We start from the raw sequence: 25331 nt of genomic DNA on the forward strand, positions 1-25331 counted from the left end.
ATGATCCTCTCTCTCTCTCTCTCTGTCCCTCTATTGGCCTGTCAGAAGGGAAGAGAGTCTCATTTCAAATCACAACGTCTTTGCAGGGAGCAACAGAAGAAACCATCCAGGGAGCTTAGTCAAGAGAATGTGTGGATCATGCCCCTGTCTTCTGTCTCAGCCTTACGCTCTTTCTCTCTTTCACTAGAAACACCATTTTCCTTCGTTCTTCCGGACTTTCTTTCTATTTGTCCTGCAATTTTCTTTGTCCTGTCTTTTTCTGTCTCTGTGTCTTCGTGTCCTTCTTTATTTGTGCCATTTTTTTGTGCGTCTCTGTCTCTTTGTCTTTGGAAGAGCGCCTCTAGTCTCCAGCCTAACTCTCTCAGGTAGGCAGCGCCACATCCAAGCCAGGAATACACTCCTTTAAGTCTACTTCTCTCTATTCTTCCTTCCTTTTTTCATCATACACATACACATCCACCTCCTCATCTTCCTCCTCCTCTCTCTCTCTCTCTCCACTGTCCTCCTGCCTCCACACCCTGCCTCTGAGCGCGCCGGAGAGAGTCGCCAATTGCGCACGGCAGAGGCAAGCAAGTGTGTGAGAGTGTGTGTTTGTGAATGTGGAGAGGAAGAGGAGAGGAGGAGGAGGAGAGAAAGAAGAGCATCAGCACAGTCCTCCCCAGTCTCTCCTCTCTTTCTTGTTCACGCACATTCCCACTCTGCATGGAACAATCCTTCCTTCAGCGCTTCTAAATGGACATTTCTGTGGCAACGTTTCACCAGTGAAGACAGCCGCTGCTGCCGCTCTACAAGCGCCTACATGCTGGATTTAAAAACAAAGTGAGGAGAGGAGTGGAACGGGGGGAGAGCTCCGAACATGAGTGAGGAAGCTAAGGAGAAAACGGGCAGTGGAAAAGGAGCCCATCGCAAGAAGAAAGGCAAAAAGGTAGGAGCGAAGAAAAGCTTTTCTTTGTCTTGGGCTTTTTCCATTTGCTCAATTGTTGCTTTGGCTCGGCATAAAGGTATTTTATGTGTTCAAATTGGAAGTGAAAGGTTTTTGGGTGAGGTGTGATTGATGGGTGAGGTAGACAAATCCATTTCAAAGTGACTGAATGTGTGTTTTTTTTTGTTTTTATTGGTTTTTTAAAAAAAAATTGGTTTTAGCCTTTATTCTAAAAGTCTGATTTATCAGCAGGTCCCTGACGTATATGCCTGAGTCGCTTTGTTTTGCATGAGCGCCTATTTATTTAAAGAACAGTCCATACACAGTGTTTTTGTTTTCTTTTGACTGTTTCTCTCTAAGTGTTACATTTTTTCAGTCTTGCGTAAGCCCGCATGTTAAGAAATATTTGCTCCGCCTCACCTGAATTGCTACCAAAGCCCATAGAAATGCCATGCTGTCAGTCACCATTCATTATGAACCCGACGCTGCGACTGGTCGGTCTGGTTGTTTTGCTCTGGATGATTGGCTGGGGGAGCAGTGGTATGTAGAGTGCAGAGAGAGAGAGAGAGAGAGTGTGTATAATGTGAGACAAGGGGATGTCCTCGGGGGTTAGGGTGGGGGCAGCAGAATGCATGCACCACTCAGGCATCTGTTGTCCTGTCAAACTCCTGCACAGCTGTGCGTGTGTGGGTATGTATGTAACATATGCATAGCTAAGTTGTTATTATGGCTTTGATTAAAGGTATTTGGAGCCATAGAAACATGTTTTAACTCATGAAGTGGAATGTTTGTGGTGTGTGTGTGTGTGTCTGTGCGTGTCTGTGTATGTGCTCACATCGATGTACTTCTATATGATTATCAGGTTTTCAGGTATATGGTTGTTTGTTGTGTAATGTCTCTTGTCTGCTTCTGTGACTCCCATGCTGTTAGTCAGTGGGACTAGCCTTTGATAAATGCATTCTGGTGCTTGGAGCCCCTGGTCATACACAAGCGGTGTCGCAAAATACACACTTTAACACACAGAGTGTTTTTCAGGCCATTTGAGTTTTATGGAGCTACTTCCCAGGTGGCCCTCGAGATCATGGATTTGTAGGACTGGGAAGACCAAAACAAATCAAAGAGGCACAGTTGCAGCAGATAGCTGCTATAGGTTTTACAAGGCTGAGTAAATCTGTTTTTGATAGGGAAATGTGTTCTGTGTTTCCCATTAAATAATTTATGGCTGCTGTGATGAGTGCCAGCCTCAGTGGTAAAGCTGTCAGTCGGATTCCTCGATGACAGTAAGAGACAAGATGTTCAAACTGCTAGCTTCAGTAATGAAATGTTGACACAAAGGACTGTCACGTTTCTGAGGCTGTAGAAAATGAACGCGTGAGCAAACAGAACCATGTTTCACCTCAAGACCAGACTGATGTTTAGTCAAAAACAACAGTCGAAGAAGTGTTGTTAAAAGACAGGTTGAAAAAATGAGAATCATTTTAAGAGTTGATTTCCTAAAAGATGTCGATAGAGGCAGTCTGCTTGAAACTAAAAGTGTATCATGTACAACAATTTGATTTAATCTGATGTGTCTAAATACCGTCCTTGTCAGGTGACTTTGTGTTAAGGTCTATTGGAAGGACGAGTAAAAACCAAACAAACAGATCTTGATTTAAGAGACTGCGATTTGTATTCTGCTTAAAACCAAAAGTCGACTTTGACTCGTTTTAACAAAATATGTCATGGTGTAGATTTTGTTTTTGAGGGTTTTATTGTTGTCACAGTGTAGAGTTTTTTCTTATAGAGTTGTGAGAACGGATTTGCAAAAGTTTGAATCTATGATGGCAGTTTGTCTAACTTTATGCTACCAAATTATGTAAAAAGAGGCCAACAGTACTATCAGATTTTCAAGGCCAATATTGTCGGTGTTTTTAGTGAATAAAAGAAAAAAATCACTATATACTTAGCAAATGATTACACTACATACATGTATCCATTTAAGCATTATGTAATATATATAATATTTCTCCATAACATTCATCAGAAAGGACAGACAGAATGATTCTTTAGCTGTTAGTGTGCAGGACTTATAATCGTCCAAATTACTTGTTTCATAAAAAAAATCTATTTGTGTAAAAAATTAAGAGAGAGAAAAAGAAAAGATTCCAATGTCATGAAAGTTCAATTGTTCTCAACATCAACTTCATTTCCCAGAGGATTTAGATAATAGAGGTTGGGTTAAATTCACCAATAGGATTATCACTGAGGCTCAAAGTTCTCTGTTGATGTATTTTCCCCAACAAGCCTCAGCCCGTTATCTCTCCCACACAAGCTCCAGACGGCAAGCCATGAAACTAAAAACAGCACAAACTAAATGATGCATATTAATGCTTTTTTACATATGGATGTTGTTTGGTTGTTTGTGTATGTGGCTGGGTCTATGTTTGCTTTTCTCTCTGTGCACATGTGTGTGCTAGATAACTATGCCAGATGTGTTAATGATGGTAGCCATGGCAACTAGTTTCTGTTCTGAGCGAAAGATGTCGAGAGAGAGAGAGAGAGAGAGAGAGAGAGAGAGAGAGAGAGAGAGAGAGAGAGGAGAGAGAAAGTGTGCATGTGTGTGGAGAGAGGGGGTGTACTGGTGAACTTGGTGGCCAGAACAGAAATATATTTTTCATGAGGCAGCTGCTGTGACGGGGGGGGGGGGGGAGCTCAAGGATACAATCAAGCGTCTTTTGACTCAAGGTCCCAGACTTCTCCTGATTAAGACGTGGGTCATAAATCAACACCAAACATGATGTTGTGTTTGCATGTAAGTGCATATTCATGTCCATCAGTGTGTGTACGTGTGTGTGTATTTGGAAGTGCATGACAGTGAGTCCGTGTAGCACTTTGATGTTACTCCAAATGGTCTCAGAGAGGCTTAATGATAAGAATTCGATGTAGTGATAGAGATAATGAGGTTTACATAACACACAGACACACAAACACGCAGTAACAGTTGCACATAATCCCACCAAACAGGAGCTGCTGTCACGTCGAAAAGTAGTCAAATATACTTGTGTGAGCAAAGAATACCAGCTTTTTACTCGAAACTTGGTTTTCTGTGCTTTAACAGATTTTAGTGTAGTTAATTTATCTGCTTAAATTTGACTTCGAACATTTTTTTCTCACACAAAAGAAGACAAAAAGACCCCGGGGGGCTCACATTGAAGTACTTGCAGGATCCTAATAATGAAAACTTAGCTCAACAAACTTCAGCTGCATGACTGAGAAAGGCAGAAATGCGTATATGAACAGGAACAGAAGTATTTTACAATACATTTAACAGACAACTGAGATGAAGGAGTTACTAAGTTACTAATGGATTTGGTGTACACTTGTAAACTTAATTGAAAATATAACTCCGATAACAGACAGAAAAGCATAAATGTTTATTTTTCCCACATGTTTGGTTTTTCAAGAAATAAATCTCCCTAGCGAAGTAAACATATTGTTACATAAGAGATGCTTACATATCAATGCTGTAGACTCCAGGTTCATATCTTCCTAAAATAAATCCTCCTTAACTCCGAGATGTGCTGTATGCTTAAACTTGAGATGGTTGTGTAAGGATTGTGTGAGGATTGAGGGTGTTTCTGTCGGAAAGACCTCAGCAGAGATTTTTGTTTTCTCAATAATGCTGTTGGGTGGAGGCAGCTGGTGAACACACCATCACCAAAGGGGCGGCTGTGGTTCATTTGGTAGAGTCGTCGCCTCTCAACCAGAAGGTCGAGGGTTCAATCCCCAGCTGAGAAACATGTCCGATGTGTCCTTGGGCAAGACACTTAACCCCGCTGCTTCAGTGTATGAATGGATTAGTGTTGTACTTACTCTCTGATGTATGTCGCTTTGGATAAAAGCGTCTGCTAAGTGAATTGTAACATTGTGACAAAGAGCCAGTATACATATGCTGCTGACAGTCCAGAGATCACTCACTTGTTGCTTTTTTCTTTATATGGAGCACAAAAACAGCTGTTGGCCTAAATAATTTCTAAAGTAAGATTAACTACGGCAATATCAGCAGAAATGAAGAAAGACAAATCAAAAGTCTGATGACTTCAGCCCATTTCTGCCCATCCCTGCCCATCCTTCCACTTCTTCTTCACTGGACTGTATACATGTCTCTTTTGTTTCGCCTCCGTTGTCTTGCTCATAATGAAACAGCCAGGCAGCAATGCTCGGGCAGCTCTGTTCTTTGTCTTGGATGGAAAAACCCTGCCAGAGACAGAGAGCCCAGCGTCTGGAGGACTGGGGAAATAAGCCGTTCTGTGACAGTGCGTTCAAAGAGAAACGGCACATCACATCCCCCAGATAACAGCAGGCCAGTGGTGAATGTGCTGATGGAAGATGTGCTGTGTGTGTGAGTGTGTGTGTTTCTGTGAGTGTACAAGTGGGGAGAGACTCAGAGAGAGCAAACGAAGTGCTGCTTTTGTTTTTCAGATTAGGCTAATGGACTTGGCACAGTGGAAATCCTTAAGAGGGGTTGGTGGTTATGCTGTATGGGCTCTTTGGGAGAGAGGGAAGATATGTGTTTGCTTTAGGGGGAATTACAGTACATACAGTATTCTGCTTAATAGTGCTATTTTGAACATCTGTGTTTTAAGTGAAATTTAAGAAAATAATCCCACAGATTCCTGGATTTAATCTTCATTAATGAGAGGAAATGTTGTTTTCTCTGTTTGTTACATTAAAAATGCCTCATAGTGCATCATTTTATACTATAGTCTGGCTTTTGAAAATGAACAAGTACCTGAAGGTTTCGCAAACTAATCAGAATTGGAAGACTCAAAGGCTTCCTTTCCATTAATAGTCTATAAAACATGATTTTAAGTCAATATTATACACATGAAAAGATTTTTCAAATATCAGCACTGGTTAAAATTCAATGTTAAAGTAAATTTAACTCTTCAAAAGTTGTTAAGTTAAGTAAATGTCAAGCTTGTTCCATGACCTTTTGCAGCAGCACTCACACATAAAACTCCAGAAAAATCAATAGAACCTGAATATTGATATTGGTGTAAGGCCAAAAAAACTCTCAAACCTGTGATTCCCCATCACACCAACCACCTGACTTCCCTCGTTTCTGCTGCCTATCCTGAAATGCAGCTCAGAAATGTGACGACTTATATAAAGCGGCACGCACACACACATGCACATTTGCTGTATCAGATGGACTGTGGAGGTGTGAGTAAGAGCACATGTGTGTTCCCTCAGCAGCTCTATAAATGTATGCATGCATGTGGGTAGGTGGGCGTATTCCTGCCCTCTCTGTGTGGATGTGTGTTTTAGGGATGGTAGGCAACTCAGAGCCCAGGCACAGCTGCACGCCCCGGGGAGAGGGCAGAGGGATCAGCCTGTCAAGAGTTCCATCACTTGCAGATGAACTGTCTCTGCTCCTCTATTTCCATAGAGGAAGGGAGGGAGAGAGGGAGTGAGGGATGAGGTGAAAAGAAGAAGCGGAGCCAGGGGAGGGAGGGATATGGAGGGGAGAGAAGGAGGTGAAGTAGAAAGGGGCTGAAGACTGAGAAGTGCAGATGAGGTGTGATCTTTGGAGTGACAGAGGAGGGGATGGAAGGAGAGCTGGAAGTGTGAAGGAGTGCTTCTTTCTCTGTCACTTTGGAGCTCTCCCTTGATCTCCGAACTGCTGTGGGGGAGGTTTAAGGGGCCAGCAAGCTTCATCAGAGGAGCTTGTCAAATTGTCAAATTTGACAAGGCCCCCCCCACACACACACACACACACACCCACACACCCACACACACACACACACACACACACACACACACACACACACACACACACACACACACCCTCACATTTTTTCTTTAAATTTCAATTTGCGTTCACTAAATCAAAGTATACACTGATTTCTCACACGACACAAGACATGCTCTTATTTTCACATAACACCAGTATCTCATCCAACAATATCAGAAGGTCATTTTCTAGGTATTCTAAATGCTTTATGAGAGTTTCAATTTGGACAATTTGACTTATACATGACCACTTTATACAGCAGGTGGCCAGGTGTGTGGAGGCTTGAAAGTTAGCATTGGTTTAATGCCTCTCCTTATGTCATTTAATTCTGTCGCTTTTGATTTTGTACAAATTTTGTGCAACACCATGATTGCGCTTGGAGAGAGCCTCTCTGAGTGTGTCCTTTATCTCAACATTTTAATGATTAAGATTCATCCTTCTCTTACCTACAGTATAGAGAACAAACCAAATGATGTATTTTTGGAGGCCGACCCGGAAGTAGCATCGCCATGGGGTCATATCGAGAATTCACCTATATGGGATTTTTGCGTTGGATTTTGGATCATTGCAGAAAACAAGCTCTGTGGCAAACACACGTTTCTGATGCGTAGACGTTTTGTTCCTCTACACAAATGAACACCATTTTTATGATGTTTGAAGCGTTAATGCAGCTGACAGAAGTAAAAACGCTGACGTTACGCTATCGCAAACTACACCACGGTCGGATGATTTTGTTGTCACTACCGTTATGCTCCAGACAGTCTCCGATAAACTAATCCGCAGAGCTCAATAAATCAAGCGGCGTTTGTATCTGGCGTGATGGAGTTTAATGTCCCTGACAACCACTGTAGTCTCATTTAGCCACTAATTATCAACCGCCTTTTTAAGGACGCGTAAAAACTTCAAAATTCACAAGTGGGGGTGTTACCTAACGTAGTTTATGTCGTTTAACAAAGCGGCAACATCTCTTTAGCTTGTGTTAACCGCAGACCTTATTTCAGGAGTCTAACCACAAACCCATTCAAAATCCCCGTTGACTTTGAGAGGATAGACCCCATGGCGCTCAAATGCTAGCTTACTTCCGGGTTTTAGGACTCATTCCTGTGGCGCCCTGTGGCTGTCTTTTCCCACGTCTCCCCTTCCAGAAAAGCTGCAAAGTTTCTCGCCTTCCAACATACAACAAGTTTTACAACTTTTCCAAGCATAACCCGACCTTCCTACATGAACATGCGTCTCACTGCCTGGCTGCTTTCCTTGCTGACTGTCCTGTTACGTGACTGATTTGCTGATGGTGGTCTTGTTTAATCACAACTCAGCTTGCTGTATTCAAACCTGAGGCAGCTGCTGTTGTCGTCACACATGCATTTTTATGCTCCGGCGAGCTTCAGAATAAAAACAAGAATACAGTACTTGCTCACAGAGACTACAGATAGCAGGCTGTTGAACCCGACCCAATCAACAAAAAAAAAGGCTTAATAAGGTCTTGTCACTCTTCGCTCTCTCTATCCATCCCTCCACAAACCTCTCTCCTTGCTTCTTTCATCAACAAAAGCAGGCAATCTGAAGAAATGCCTCTGTGAGTTTTTTATGTTTGGTTGGCGGGGATGAATCGATACCAGTGAGAGCTCAGCGCAATTTAAAATGAGTTTCTCTCCGTGTAAGAAACAGCTAGAGCTACGGTATCAGAGTGTGCCTGTCTCTGAAACACATAATAACCAGGTCTTTATTTAAAAAGGCCAGTGGTACTCTATATCCAGAGTGCCGAATTATGTCCTTACAATCAAAGTACATCTAAAAATTGTGATTTTACAAGAAAAAAGTCACTGACTGTTAACCAATTTAAATGCAAAGAAAGAACAGACATTTTCGTCTTGGTGACCCAGACTGGAGCTGCTTTCAGATGTCTTCAGTGTTATAATGTGTGCCTTCATATCCAGTACACTGGTATTTCTCTCTGCTGGCAGCAACCGTTGCTGCCTGGACCCCGCAGCCTCTTCCGTTTCCCACAGCCCCGTCCGGAAAAGCTCTTTTACATCTCGCTCTGTTTTGTCCTCTCCATTCCTCCTCTTCTTCTCTTTTCCTCTCTCACCCTTCTTGCAACGAGTCAGTAATGGAAAACTAGAGACAGGAGCCGAGACACAAATAGAGAGTTCCACTGTCAGATTTAGAAAACCCTTTTTATCAAGTTTGGGATCCTCCTTAAGCCTCTCCTGGTTCTGTGTCTCCATGGCAACTGTAGAGCAGTGTAACAAAAGCTACAAAAAGCAATAACAGTGTTTTTTTGCTCGCTGTGTTGTCTGCTGACCTTGTTGTGACTGCAGAGTTGTCTCCACTCATTTCTCAATTATTTATCAGTGGTTTTACTACTGCTTGGAAGAATAAGACAAAAAAAAACACCCAACAGATTAAAATCTCTAGTTCATTTGTAGTCCTTACTTAAATGAACAGAGTCTCAGAAGCACTTACTGTTAATTCTTAACAGAAATAGATGTAGGCTATACATTTTTATTAAGGCCAAAAATATGTAAATAACAGCCATGTTTGAGTACTCACAAAGATCACACTATTCCCACTCTAATTCCTGTGATGTGAATTCCTGTTTATCGTGATTGATGTGCATGCTGATTGTGTTTACCCACAATAACTGCACACAGAAAGCTGTGGTGGGTGAAAACAGCCTAGATTTAAGTTTCTGATTTCAGACCGGTGGCCTACAGGGATCTGTGCAATGCCAGGGACAGAAAACCCAGCGCTGTGTTTAATTACGACAACTTGCTCAACACATTTTAATTAACTGCAAAGGAGGAAACGGGGCTGCCTCACTGTGCCTTTTGTGTCTTATTACGGGGTGTCTACTTTGTCGATCCATGTCAGATGATGTATTATACGGTCAGGGATACATTCACAGTGGTGCCGAGCTAGATGGCTCACCCTGTTACCTGTAGGGGATCAGGATTTTTTGGTTAACAGAACAGGTCAATGAAATGGATAGGGAACTGTGTTATTGGAGGAGATGGTTGTAGTCTTATTTATAAAGGTCATGTGTTTATTCCCTTCAACTGATCCTTCTACAGAACTAATTCTTTGTTTAGAATACAGAGTATTAGTAGAGATACATCCTGGTGATATGCTACAAAGCGATGAGTTTTTGCATTTGGATGCTTCTCCTAAAAGCACCATTTATTTACTTTTAATTTAATTTAATTTAATTTGTTTCGCTTGTTTTGCTGATATCAAAGGCAGGGCATGGAAAAGTAAGTCATGGATGGAATTCACTTATTGCATAGAACTGCTTGTTACACCAGAAGCCCATAAAGGTTGGCCGTTGCTCCCAGCGGCTCTATCGTCATCAGATGATATTCAGTGGGTTCTGAAATTTGGAAAAGGATCAGCATGACATGGAGTTTTCATATTGTCCCTTGCCTCATTTGCAAGTGGGACACTAGTTGGGAAACAAAACACATTTGGTGTCACTGATCATTTCACAGACAAAAATCGTTTTGTTATTGGCAAATACATAACCAAACATGATCATTATCAGGATTTTAATGGTTGATTTTCACATTTCTGTCAGTCTTCAGATAAAGTTTCACATAGTTATGCTTGGCTCATTCATACTTTTTTTTTTTTTTACAGGGGCATCTCTTTCAGCGGGTCTTTTGTAACAGCAACGATAAGATGTTCAGGGCTGTCAGGCAGTAATACCAATTGGGAGAACCCTGTTAAATGCTCCCCTTTTTAGATTTCTGTTCAGGGATGGCAGCGGCGTAATGCGAGCTTAGGCAACATCACCTGAGCCAGACTGTGCACTCGCACTAGGGGAAGAGGAATGAGAGGAATAAGAAGATAGGCGTCAAGGCAGAGGATGATGATGGACAAGAGACAAGAAGAATCACATTTTTTTTTTCTCAAGAGAGTGAAGCATAGAGAGTCAGAACCCTAAAATGTTGAGCAGAGGAACTAGTGGGACGTGGATGAGTATAAGGATGTATGCGAGTAAACGCTCACATGTGCACCTAAAATAAACCCCTCCAGGCATTCAGGAGATCCAGTGACAGCTACAGATTTCTATATCACGTTATTATGTCACACAAGGAACCAACCCTTGCTGCTGTAATGAAACTGTGACATTTGTCAGGGTTTTCTCTGTAAGAACAAAACGTGTTAACCTCATTCTTTCTGGAACAGTCTCTGCCTTTCTTTCTCCCTTTCTCTGAGCGACAGTACTGAGGAGCCGGGCAGATGGGCTATGCTTCATATTGATATTGGTAACTCAATTTGAATCGCAGACAGACCAATATGGTTTGGAGTTTGATGACAATGCATTCTCCTCTGGGATGGTGTAAAATGTGTCGGCTTCTCCATTTATCACGCCCTCCATTTGCCTGCAGGCCTTTTTTCTTTGTCAGATACTTTGTCTAATGCCGCAACAAATACTTAAATCATTTATGAGGGGACATTTCCAGTCTTTATTACCATGTTGAGAACCTTAAAAGTACCACTTATTGCATCCTCTGCTATCCGGAAACACTCCTTTCATTCTCCACATCATTGCCTTTAATGAGCAGCGGCTACATGTGCTTTGTCATACTTCAAAACACCTGCCTCGCTCAGCAAAACACTTCTTCAGATGTTATTGCCTTTCGACGGAAAATCTCCATCTATGATGTCCACTGTACAAACAACAGAGATGTTATGGCCCCTATCATAAAAATACTGGATGCCACTGGTCTATCTTTCACTGTTCTGTCAGATTTTTGCAGAGAAAATATTGGGGTTCACCTGTGTTTTAGAATGAAGATGTTGTTGTTAACATGTTGTAGTTATGGTTGTCAGATGACATCCTTCAATAGAGATTTGATTGAAGATGATATATGCTTTGTTGGTACTATCAAACAGTAATTCCTGAGCAGCTGTGTTGACAGACAGTTGGCAAATCACATTGATGCGTGGGAGTACGCAGCTCTGTCTGTGAAGGTTGACAATCACATTGTCGTGTTTGAAAAGTTTTTGAATTCCCAGACATCACTGCATGACACTGGCATTTTCTCTGGAAGAGTTTTGTTTTTAAAACGCTCAGTTATCTTTGTCGGAAAGTTTGGAGTGGATGGACATATGTAGTTGACATATGGAAGTTGTTCAGAGAGCTATCCCCTCTTGCCATTGTGAAACAAACACTGAGTTTATAGCCTTGCAATAAGCTGAGGCGTGAAAGTAGCATTGCCTGAGGCTTAGATGAGATGTGGATGTTGAATCGAGATAGCATGGTGTATATATATGTGTGTGTGTTTGTGTGTGTGTGTGTGTGTGTGTGTGTGTGTGTGTGTGTATGAGTTAAGCTTTTCCCTAGTGGCTTTTCAGAAAGCTGATTGGTGTGCGTGGGTTTCTTTTAACAGTTACAGGGTGTCTCCTGCCCTGTGGTCAGTGACAATACACACACAATGTGACAACCTCCAGCTGTGAGGTTGTGAGTCTGCTAATGAGATACCCTCTGGACATGAATATAGTGCTGTGGATACATGATTGAGCTAGTAATAACAATATATTCAAATGGGCCCCGACACCTCATTCTTTTGAATAACCTACTGCAAATCTGTCATCAAAATCAAATTCTACCTCTTGAAAAATGAAAAATAGTAATTTTTAAACTCGATGCTTTTGGAGAGCTGGTAGCAAGATTTTTTTGGGGGGTATTTGGACAGGCCAAGGCAGCTGTTTCCAACCTAGCTCTGAAAGTACAACAAATTAAGATGAAAAGAAAAGGTGGACATTTAATGAAAAAAATAATATATGTTAACAAAATGTAAAAAATAATAATAAAAAAATTAAGTTGGAAAATGTTAGTTACATATTGTAACTCCAGACTGTATGAGTATATGTGCAGCCCTCTAAGGCTCTCACTATTGGGTTTATAAACTGAACCGGCGAAGCCTATATGAAATAGAACAGAGACTGGCAGGAAAACTAAAATTATGTTCATAAAAAAAAGCATTGGGCGTGGCTTATTGAGCCTGGCTTATTGAGCCTGAATGAAGTAACCAGGTGACTCTTAATACTCTGAAAGGCTCTAGCCCCAAGCGATCAGGTGGCCCACTACAAAAAGAGAAATGTTTACAGTCTTAATGCTAAGCTAGGTTAGCCAGCAACAGGTGGTAGTTGATAATTATACATGTTAAAAACATGTGAGTAGCGTAAACCTCCTCAACAATCTCTCAGGCAAGAATGTGGCAAAAAAGATTTAAGCAAAATGTTGAAATATACATTTAAAGTTACTGCTTTTAAAACATGCCTTTTGCCTTACAAGTTTAGGTTTTAATCATTTGATTTACATTTTTACACTTTAGAAAACCTCATTCTTTTATGTAACCAAGCATTAAAATAGTCTCCTCTCAGTTATCAGGTGGGGGAGTGGAAATGAATTGCTCGGGACTCTGGGTGATTTGAATTAATTAATATGAGTGGGTAAAAAATGAAAGGAGGGAGGGGGCATGTGGGCAGTATGGTGGGACAAAGCAGGGAGGATGTGAGGATGATGTCTGGGATGTAGAGAGAGCTGAGGGAGATCTTTCTCCCAGCTGCCTCCTAGAGAGGAAGGCTGAGTCTTCTTCACCCACTTGTGACATGAATAAATCACTGCTAAGATCTCAGCGCTGTCTCGTCCAACATGGACCAGTATACTTTCATAGTTATAGCTCATCCCAGATGGCCTAGTTTACTCACTGAGGATAAACCAAGCTATAATTTACCAGCTGGGAACTCTTTATGATTGCTTCATCCATCATCAATTACACAGCACAACGGAAGTCAAACACTTCTTAAGCAATAAGAGGAAATGTAACAATGTGCACAGCCCCAGTAATGAATATAACCTCTAGGAACGACAGAAAACTATATTCAAAAGAAAGATGGATGAAGCTGACAAATGTAAACACATGGATTTAATGGGGGGGAATGCATTTGGTCACTATATTACCACAGATGTATCCTGAGTCTTCTAACATTAAACAAAAAAAAAAAAATCACTGCCCTCTTTAATACAGTCGCAGAGGAGGCTGTTATATAAAAGTGAGTGGGAAGATGAACATGAGTGCCAAAAAAACAAATTTGAGTCAAAATTAGTAAATGATGTGGTCTTGTCAGCTTTGTACAGTACTGGACCACCATGCACACATTAACAGAGTTGTAAAGGAACAAAGAGAAACCATTTCCTCCCTCAGTGTCATTAAACAATGGAGACATCCTCCTCGCTGGTCCGGAGAGGAATTGAGTGGTTCAGAAAAGATCTATGTTTCACCATGGCTGTGATTGATAATGTTTTTCATCGTGGCTTTTGTGTGTCTGTGTGTGTCTTGTTTTTTAATTTATTCAACAGAAGCATGTGAGAAGCGCAGAAACAAAGACAGAGACAGGATGTACAATCGCACAGTTGAGCGCCACATATAAAATATCAGAAACCCACAGATGAACAACATCCTTGAAATACACCGGTCAGGCTGTATATTATCATGTTGTTCATCCCACATCTCAAACCTCTTGAGCCCTTTGGAACATATGATTGTCTATTGATCATTGACCACAGCTATGCAATCTCCTTGACATTGCTTTTTGTCATTCTGTCATAAAGAGTTTGTTGAGTACTCAAGTGAAGAAACAAATCAATTTAATATCATTGGTTATGTTGACAATCTTTGTAAATTGTCCAGGCCAACTTTGTCCAATTGCATACTTCTTTAGGATCTGCTAAATGATATTGAAATGTCATACTTAACACGTGACAGTAACATGCAAAAGATCTTCTGTTTTTTCCTTTTTAAGCACATGTATAATATATATATATATATGTATGTGTGTGTGTGTGTGTGTGCGCGCACGCTCAGTCATGAACTTATCTTAATTATCTCTCTGCTTTTTGACTCCATCCCTAGATGTAAAACATGAAGTTTAAGACATCCTGTTAAGGGTGCTGTCTTCTGAAGCCTCTGAAGGTCTTCCCTTGTGACCTACTTTAGTCATCCTGATGTCCAAAAGTTAAACAAAGTATCACTTGTCATAAAAAGAAAGGCCAGAAAGCTGCACATTTTAATTATCTATATACTGTCTATCAGGTGAACTCTAAGATATTCAGTCCTTCATATTAATACCTGTTACAAGGCTGCAGTGCTGAACACTAATTTTATCTTAATCTGCTGTTTAACTCATAATCTGGTAATAAATTCAATAACTTGAAAACCCAGATAGTTTTCTAATTAGTCTCATTTTCCTAATGGCCCTGCACCCGGTTGCCAGGGTATGCTAAAACTTCTAATATGTTTCAGAGAAAATATTCCCTGAACTAAAACTGTCAGCTAATTGTCTGCCTTACCAGCACAGTCACAGTTAGAATGGGATAAAGACAGCATTAGTATTGACTCTACATAGGCCTGTGACTGGGTAATGTGCTGAGAGCTGAAGAGATGTGGCTGACAGTGTTTTGGATGGAGGAAAATGTAGTTAACGTGACATCTGCTCCACTTGTGTAATCAGCAGCTAACTTGGTTTACACTCCAGAGTGGTTTGACTGTTTGGGTCGGATAAATCACAGCAAATAAGAAGCAAAAAGGCATTTGAGGCCAAGACAGAGAGATGCCCTTTTTGGTAGCTCTCTTGAATGAAATACCCATCTGACTTTGTAGTTAGATTAGCTCTTTTGAAGAGGGTTTTAGATGAAACTCAGAGGGGATTTTCTCCTGTGTCATCTGGGATGAGATTGGATATGAGGAATGAAGTTTTACAGTTGGGCTTTACCTTATTCTTCCATCTATAATACCAGCTAATTGGAGCTGTCAAGCTGCAATAATCTGTATTAGACAGCACCATTCAAAAAGGCACCTCACAACCTCAACATTTCAAAGGGAAATGTTGAGGAAGTGAGTGAGTGTTAGTGTCAGGAAGAGAAAAAATGCATGCTGTTAAAGTGTGAATAGGCTAAACCAAACCCATTGGGTTGTCTCACAGAAAATGTAATGAGCTAGATTGGTTATTCAACACTTCTCATCTGCCTTTACTTTGGACACTTCTGAAGGCCTTAAAAATGAACTTAAGGCTTTTGGTTTAATAACAGCTTATGCCTCCAGGCATGCATATTAGCATTTTATGTGATGTTATTGTTGTCTACATAGCCATAACAAGTGGGAGTTTACTGAAAAAAACACATGACACTATGAATTCAAAGAAACGATAGAACCATCATTTTAATCACTGTGGTTATTTCAGACCCCACTCTTGGATTTTACTGTATTTAGTATGTTTCTGAAAGTCAATATGTAGCCACTAGTAAGAAGAACCTAGACAAACTTAGTCCAAAGGACTTGGGACTAAGCATATCAAGAAGGGAATGTCACTGTGTCCATCTCCCAACCTCTCAAGGGAGAAAGAAATGCATTGTGGGAACTGTAATAAGTGAAGCTTAGTTTTCTCTGGGATCACAGAGTTTGTCACTGGGAAGGTGGTTCAAAAGTAGTTATGTTTATTTGCACTTAGTTACAAGGATGCGGTCAAAACATTAAAAATAAAATCTCTAATTATCATTCTCTGCTTCATTAACGCTAACTCTATTCATCCACTCAAAGTGTTTTCTGTACCATTGCTGCTCTCTTTGTCACTCATTGAGATTGCAAGGAATGTCCATATTTACACTGGCAACCAACAAATTCTACTCATTCTGACTTTGGGTAGAAGAAGCTTTTAAGTGTTTATTTTAAATGAGCGGCAACCTCTTTTGTTGCAGAATAAAACCAATGCATTGGTAATTAAATAACATTAAGTCTTTAATGTATACATAAATAAGTACATGGCACTACAAGTACACTGTGAATGATAGGTGAGTGTGGCTAGCTGTCTGGTTGGTGTCTGCTAAGCTAAATTGGCCTCTTGGTTTTTCAGTCTCTCCTCCCAAAATTGCCATGTTCGTATCCAAAAAAACAAGATGAACACTGCCAAACTTAAAGCTTTGAAACCTCAGTCCAAAAACAAATGGGTGAAATCACAGTGTCTATGTCCGTTTCTTGTACAGTGCATTTGAACAACAAAATCTGTATAGTCTCTCTTCCCGACACTTTCCGTCAATCAATTTATCCATCTATCCATCGTCCATTTTCGTCTGCCTTGAAAACCAAAGAAACCTTTCACCTTCAGGCTTTCACACCCTCTGGCTCAGTGCAAGAAAACATCTGACCTCCTTTCTCCTCACACCCGCTGCCTCTCTTTTTCTCTCACTGTCTTCTTTCTTCTCTCTTCAGTTTCCTCCCTCCTCCTTTTCTCACAGCTGCCTCAGAGTGACGGAAAGGAACTGTGAAAACCTGAAGGAGGGTAAAATTTCGACTAGGAACACACACACACACACACACACACACACACACACACACACACACACACGTACACACGCACACACAGACTCTGATTCAACTTCAAAGCTCCTGTCACTCCCTTACTAATGACAAGCCAGATCACGGGGCGGCCTGGAAAAAGGTAAAAAAAGTGGAAGTGAGAGAGTTAGAGGCTGGAGAGAGAGTACGAGGTTGGAAACAGAATGTAAAACAGAAAGATCGCTGTTGAAATTTTCTGTTTGTGTCTGGGCATCACTATGTGTGAATGTGCTTGCATGTGTGTGTTATGTGGAGTTCTTTCTCTATTCTCCGTCTTGGCAATACCAGCAGCCTCTCAGCCTAGCATGTGGCATCTGGAAGCTGCCTGAAAGCCCACTCTAACAAGGCCTCCAGAGAGTGTGTTTGTGTGTGATTTGGGAAAATATCTGTCCATCTGGGCTGCGAGTGTGCAAATGTTTCTACTGTTTGGTTACCGTATGTTGGTTTTAAAATACAGCAGATACAGGGAATAGAGTTTTCTGGGAAACACCCCTCTTCTTACTCTCTCTATCTGTCTGTGCTCCAGTCTGAGCTGCTCAGCTCCTCTGTCACCATTTATCTGCTGGGGTCATCCAGTTAAACTTTATCATCTGTTCCCAGTTGCCAAAATGGAAAATGTGTAGGTACACTGCTCCCATAACAGTAAATGGTAACAATAAACTAAGCTCTAAACCAAACAAATGAGCCACTGTTACAAAATGAGGTATAAAAATACAGTGTCAGCATCACAGACTGTTAGCTTAAAAAATAATAACGCTGCATATTTTAATCTTGTGCATTGTCATTTAAACCGTCGCCTGGTGCCGTGTTGCTGCATACTCGCAAAGACTTGACAGCGTTTCCCACTTTTATGACTGCAAAGTTTAGCGAACACAATCTTTGTGTGTGTATTGCATTTTTATAGATTGTCTTTGTGGAATCATTACAGTATCTTTATAGGAGCTGTAACATTTATAAGCAAAGAGTCCTCACCATACTGTTTATATCCTGTTTTGGATCTGAAGAAAATTTTAAAAATCAAATTTATTTTTTCAGCTGTGGCCAAAACGTGCATAAACCAGCAATAATATGAAGCATCCTTTAAAAGGGGAATCTGTGTGGCTTAATAATGGATTAAAATGACTGGCAGCACAGCCCTAATGTAGTTAAATATGCCAGACGCAGCTGTGTCTGACATATTTTTTCTGTCTGGCTTTAGGCTTGTATACAAGACGAGCAGTGGAAGTGCATCAGGTGTGCACAGAGATGGCCCATTCTTCATTTGAATCAAATAAACAACACTATGGTTTCCAGGGGGCGTTATAACATCTGCATATAAGTCTGAGATGCCAGTAGCATGACACATGTTTTTTTCTTCCCCTGTGATCTGAATGTTCCTGTCCTTGTTTCCATGGAGACCAAAAGAGGAATGGAGAATCTTGAAGCCCTTCTGTGACCACTGGCTTTGTCGTTCATGCTGCCAGCCACCGCCACTTACCTTTAATAGCCTTCACAGCTGGATGCTTTGCTAAGGCACAATTTCTTGACATTGCCAATTAGAGAGAGCAGGTGGTTGTTCCAGTTCCAGACCACATCCTGTGCCCTAACTCATATATTTAAAGCATCTGAAATATTAAATATAACAACCTTACTCAGGCAAATGATTTGTCACTTTCAGACAACTTCCAGTGTGTTGCTTTGAGATTTGAAGTCAGGTCTGCAATTAGTCCATTATTCAATTGGAAGTGCCCACCAGCAGGCAAAGCTCAATGCTGCTGTACACCCAACCCTCATTTTAATCTGAGCTATGACAGTAATACAACCTCTCCATCCCTTTCGTTTTGTTTACAGAAAAACAATGGCCAGCATGACCCACTTTGGTGTCTGTGGGTTGTGTCCTCCTTTAAGCATGTGAGGCTCATTTGTTGATCTCCTAACTAGATTAGCTCTTGTCTGATTAAGCAGCTATAACCCCTGCTGCCACTTGCAGATGACCTGGGTTGGGCTCGGATTTGTGCGCACTCATTGTCCTGTACTCAGTCAGTTCATGGCCCTCGATGGACTTCACCTTTTTGCACCTTGTGCACTTGCGGACAATGTCAGGGTAGGATTAACTGAAGATGCTGAAGGGGTGAGTTTAAAAGTACAGTAACAAAGACTTGGATGTTGTTAACATGTCAATGTATGAATATTAAAAATTCAATTTAAATGACTTACTCCCACAAAATCGCTTATGCTAGCCTAACAGAGATGTGGTTTTTCTGAGTAATTTGAACACATTGGTAATATATTTATATTTTTTTGGATACATTTTCATGGATTTTAGTAAAAATTGATGACAAGAAGCCATGTGACTGTCTTTTTTGTCTTTTCTTATTAGTCAAAGAGGTGGCAAGTTAAAATTGGATTGAACTTAGTTTTCCAGTTTATCAAGATAATACATCTTTAAGATAGAGCTATCACATTTTAGAATAGATTTTTAATTAAATTGAAGCTGTCCTATCATCCTGGCCTGAATGATGGTTAAGTCAGCACAATAGCTTATTGGCTCCCTCCCATATAATATTTGTGCACCAATAGGCTATGGTGCAATGTAATGGCAGATGAATGGCAGCAATGTAATGGCAGATGTTGTCAAACATTCAATAATAAAAGCAAAAATAACAATAATACTTTATTTGTATAGCATTTTCAATACATGTAACAAAGTGATTATTTTTAACAAAAACGAAAAACATCTAACTATAATAACAATAAAATACAACCACAGGGAGTGTGCAAACTGAAAAATATTGACATACTTTTATTTAAGCATATTAATAGAAAAACCATCATCCATAACATCAGCATCAACATAAAAAATGTCATAGACAAGTCCAAAACCTTCAGACTTCCAAAATAAAAGGATAAAAACGGAAAGGGGAAACCGTATCTGTTGTGTTTGGTAATTTTAGAGTTTTATTTTTTAAATCTTTCTTTTTACTCTATACTTATATCCAGGTGTGTCCAGGTTTTAACAAAAACATATAAAAGAAAAAAAACATTTGGGCAAGAAAAATGCCTGTTTTATTAACTGCATTATTAATAGCTATTTGAAATATTTTAGGATTTTAACATTCAGAGAAAAAGTCTAATGTGTTAATGTCTGGAAGGTGAATGTAAAGAAAGTATGTAACTGTTGAATGTACTATATTAAACCAGTAGATGTGTTTACTGTTTAAGAAAGCTGATGTTACCTTAGGCTGCAAGTACTATAATGAAACAATTAGCCAGTTTAGGAGTCCTCATACAGTATATGTTCTTCATTATTCTCCCTAATTGGTGTGTTCATTTGGACTTAATTCAACATTTTCAAGCTAATTTTGACATTTTGTATTGTATTGACCTTTAAGGCATAGATTTCTAGAGGATCCCGGCCCAAGGGACTCCCTTTTGACCCCCCCACCTTTTCATTGTGGTCCCTGGCTAAGCAACAACGACAGGTTGAACTCTAAGGACGAGAAGGTGAGGACAGGATTTGAAGAGGTGGAGGAAGGCGAGTCACAGTGGGGTGCTAATACAGAAAGATACATGCATGGTCGAACAAATTTCGCCTCCATGTGCTGAAATTGGGGTGACAGCCATCGAGTGGGGACTAGGCACAATGGGGGAGGGAGAACTGTGTTGTCTGTATGTCTCGGTATGGCTTTTTCAGCAACACTCCCTACGCTATCCAATCACTCAGTCCGTCTGATGGAGTGACACTTTTGAAAATGTCCACCCATGTGGTACTTGGGCCCCAGCTGTCAAGACAGAAGCAGAAAGGGGTTTGAGTGTGGTGAAACGAGTAGAAGAGAGAGGGGGGGGGGTGTTGGAAGTCGCTTATCAGACTTGGCATGATCTCGAGGCTTTGTGGCTTATGGGGGCGAACATTGATAAGTTCTCTCTCTTCCTTTCTTGCTCGGTCTGTGTGCCTTATTGCTTTCAGTGATAGAGTGAACGATAGCCCCCCCCCCTGTGATGTTGGCGGCATGAGACTTATCTCGCAAAATGACATTATGGTTTTGTTTTTCGAGCTTACTAAGATGAGATAAATGATGCTTTCAGTTACACATTTATGAAACCGCATCAGTGCACTGAATATAGATGAGTTTCTGGTCAGAAAAGAGCACAGGAGTACTCTAAGTGGTTGTACCAGCATTCCAGTAAGTGTTGGTGAATACGGGATGTTTCATCAAGGGGTTTTACTGATGTTTTTAGCCAAAGATTTCAATCCACTGACCATATTCACACAGTGGCCATTTGTTTCTGACGTAATGCTCTGGGTGAGAAGCTCGAGTGTTGTTATAAAATTATACTGAAGTGTTTAAGGTTTGAAGTCATATACACTGACAACTTTTCACTGCTTAGCTAAGCAACCCAAAAGACAATAAACAGTGACATTCCCAAGTGAAATCTGGCCACTTTTCAATTCACTATAACATATTTGATAGCTTTGATGGTCAAACCTCAGCCAAAGTTATCATTTTGCTGCTTAGTAGATAATGTTATCAGCCGCTGGTTAAGCTAATATTACAATCTGGAAGTGCTGACAAAAAATGTAAATGACTTTATTTCTTGCTAACATAACTGTAGCTAGTAGGTGGTTGAATCTTGCTGTCCCATGTTAACTTAAAGGTTATCAAATGTGTTGTCTGAACTTGTAATATGGCCCATTTTTCCTCCAGATTTTGAATGAATGAATGAAACCTTTATTGCTCCACAGGGAAATAATGAATTTGGTGGCAAAATGGCAAAGTGGCAAAATAGATCAGCAACCATACAGGACAGCACATGAAACTAAAAGAAAATTATAATGACTATAACTGTCTTTTCAGTTGCTTATTAATCAAGAAGCGATTAATTGATCGCAATTTGTTGTACTCCAGACATGTATTCAACTTACAGCAAGGTTCAACATTACAACAGCATCTTACAACCCTGAGCTTGAGGTCAGAGCATAATGGATACCAGGTGAATATAGTGAATTGAATGTAGGATTTTCATTATGTAGAAAAACACTAAATTACCCTTACCCTTGGGGGAAAGTCTTCAGCTTTGTAGTTTTCAGTGTGAGGTCTTGACATTTAGACTACCTCTCTCTTGCCCTACACTTCTCCTACAAGGAGCCAAACCATCCAGCGAGTATGTGTGTGTAAGGGTTATTCTGCAGGGTGATCATTGCTAAGGCGTGAGAAAGACGAGGTTATTGGATGCGCGTGACCCAGACCTCGTGTGTATGTACAGTATGTGTAATTACACATGCGGTTGATCGAGTTTGCTGCTAAGCTATCAGCAAATCTGTGCAAACACAATTAGCTGGTTAGCGTCCAATTAAAACTTGATTTTATCTTTATCCGTCACCTTCTCATTCTTTCTCATTTTAAGGCGGCATGTAGGATGGCATTGCGACCTTTTAGCAACACTAATGTGAAAAATGGATTAAGCTAACCGTAGTAGTGCTTCGTATCCATTACCAGGAGTCCACAGCTCACACCGGCTGTCTGGATGGTTGGTAATTCTGGCTGACACTGTGCCTCTCCCTTCCAGCGACTGAAAAATGAAGCCTGCATGTGATCAAACGTCCTAGCTGTAACTGTGACTGGGCCAGAGGTAACTACTGGAAATCTCAGGCTTCTTTCCAGTTGGTCGGTTTTATTCCACTCTGCTTCCTTCATGTGTATATTATAAAAGTATCAGGTTGTATCAGGAAGTATCGCTGCTCAATGAGAGAAGTGGAAATTGAAATGTTGAAAAAACTGATCTGGCTGAATACAATCCCTTTGGAGGCAGACTAGTTGCAAACCTGTCTGCTCCAATACGTTGATATTCCACTTTTTAGGCATGATTAACAGCCATCAACATGATTGTGATAGTTTGAGAAACTGATAGTTGCAGGTATTTATAAGTCACCTTACTACTAAAGATACCATTATAAATAGATAAAGGTGAATTGATCTGACAGTAGTTCCTTTGGCTTTATTTTCTTCAGCATGGCTCCTGTATGTATCTTTATATTGTCAAATCACTTGGCAATAAAACTTAAGTGTCTTGGCACACACAACTTTTGAAATAAACATGCATCTATTACCAAATAATTTTTTTGACTGATTGGTATTTAAATCATAATGTGCGTGCTGTAATATAAAAAAACTTCAGAGTATGGTAAATATCTCCAGGCTCACAAAAAAATCATACTGTAAATGCTCAGCTGGCAGTTGACCTTCTCTTCTAAGAAGACGGGCAATAGCTTGTGAGTGTGTTGGTGCATTTAAATGTAGTTGTGTGTACCTTGGTTTGTGTGTGTACTTTCACAAAAGCACAGGACTTGGGGATTTTCTGGGTTTGGCAGTGCTCTCCAGGTGGTTGCTTTGTGTTTTTTTCGTGCATGTTTGTGTGTGTGTGTGTGTGTGTGTGTGTGTGTGTGTGTGTGTGTGTGTGTGTGTGTGTGTGTGTGTGTGTGTGTGTGTGTGTGTGTGTGTGTGTGTGTGTGTGTGTGTGCGCGCGATGATACTTTGATATGTGGCTGGTGTACTGCCTGAGAGTGAGCGAGGCTCCCTAGGCACAGCTCTTCTTGGCACATCGCTATGATCCCATCATGATGGGGAAACTTGACACTAGGGAGGATATTCCACTGGCCAGCAGCTCCGGGAGAGTAACAAGGCTGCACAAACACGTAGCTCCTGCAATTCCTGTAACAGAGTCTGGTGGTGAGGTTATGACTGCACACGCACTCTGGGATTTACACTCTCCTGCACTTAGCAGTTGCACACAGAAAGTCATGTGAAGTACAAACTCCTAATTTTAGTGTACAAAAATGTATTTATACATCTAAAACCCAGACTCATTTATATATATATATATATATATATATATATATATATATATAGATCCATAGACACACCTCTGACCAGGATTGTACTAATGAACACTCTGATTGCTGAGCAGACATTGGGTTGATTGGCACAGAGAAAGCATTACACCAGCACATTCAGGCATATGGCATGTGGACCCACTGATGGGCACACACATATGGTGCTGGTGGCTTCTGCTGCTTCGCATGGGAGGAAAGCACTGAGCTCGCCTTTGATCAGACTCCAAATCTCAGAGCACGGCACACAAAGTACAGCCTAAAAATCTCTAACTGTTTGGGTTGCATCATTTTGTCTCATTATTAAAGGAAACCTACGGTAGGGCCTCTTGCAGATCTTTCAATACATTCAGTACAATAAAAATCAACATAATTCTGCTTTCTGCTGTTTTTCACAGTTAAATTCAATTAACATCAATGAAATTAAATTTCATGGGCTGTCCATTGGAGTCTATTCTTATTGGTTAACTTATACACTTGTTAGAGCAAGTGTTTGCCTTGTTAGAGCATCCCACCTGGTATAGACCCAAAAAGGCTTCCATCTGGAAATTCTGTTTTATGAATGCACAAATGTAAGTTAAAGTTTCATTCTGTTCATTTCCTGAACCCCCTCTATCTTTACATAATGTTACCTCAACCATGTACAAAGAAGTTAACACATTTAACAACAAAGCTAACACCAGACCTATGGCATGACCCCGACTAAGGAATGACATAGTCCATCCTGACTATGTCCCACCTGTGGGACATCGATGTGTGTGCAGATTCAACCACCACAGCAGCCACAATCTACGGATCTGTCAGACCACCGACAAAGAAACAATGATTTTTTCGAACATACGCATCTCCAAATTTCTGATGTCTTATGCACTATTCTTTTTGTTTGTTTTGTTTGTTTTGTTTTGTCTTCTTGGGGGGAAAAAAAAAGTTTGAAATAAAGACTTCAATCAAATCAAAACCAATCAATACTGTCTTTTGACTTACCATTTGAAGATTTACTGTACTCTCCGGATCAAAACATTCAACAAAAACTGTCCTGCTGCATCAGCAAGGGTCCATGATCCAAATCCTACAAAAGATTTAATCCAAACACATTACATCCATGAAGATCCACGTTTTGCATCAAATTTGCCACAGATATATTTTTCTGTAATGATATACAGAAAATACGATACTACAATAGATCAAAATGCCGGCCTGACGCTGACCTTTTGACTGATACCTCAATTGGCCAATTAGGACCTTCCATTCACTGTTCCCAGCCTTAAAATAGCCAAGAGCCTTTATTAAAAGGAGATGGCTTCCTCTGTTCTATTCCAGCCAATTGCACGCGACTGTGTCAATGACTGATGGTTCTTGTAG

General features: G+C 40.5%; 1 protein-coding gene across 1 annotated transcript in view; it reads left to right on the forward strand.

Moving 5' to 3' along the window:
* Positions 1 to 559: 559 nt before the first annotated feature.
* The window catches only part of LOC132975454 (ankyrin-3-like), a 130444-nt gene continuing 105672 nt past the window's right edge, over positions 560 to 25331 (forward strand). The window contains exon 1 of the mRNA XM_061039997.1: positions 560 to 925. Coding sequence (XP_060895980.1) covers positions 857 to 925 — 69 coding nt within the window. The 5' untranslated portion in view covers positions 560 to 856. The remainder of the gene's footprint in view (positions 926 to 25331) is intronic.

Source organism: Labrus mixtus, chromosome 6, assembly GCF_963584025.1.
Source record: "Labrus mixtus chromosome 6, fLabMix1.1, whole genome shotgun sequence".
NCBI classification, from domain to species: domain Eukaryota; kingdom Metazoa; phylum Chordata; class Actinopteri; order Labriformes; family Labridae; genus Labrus; species Labrus mixtus.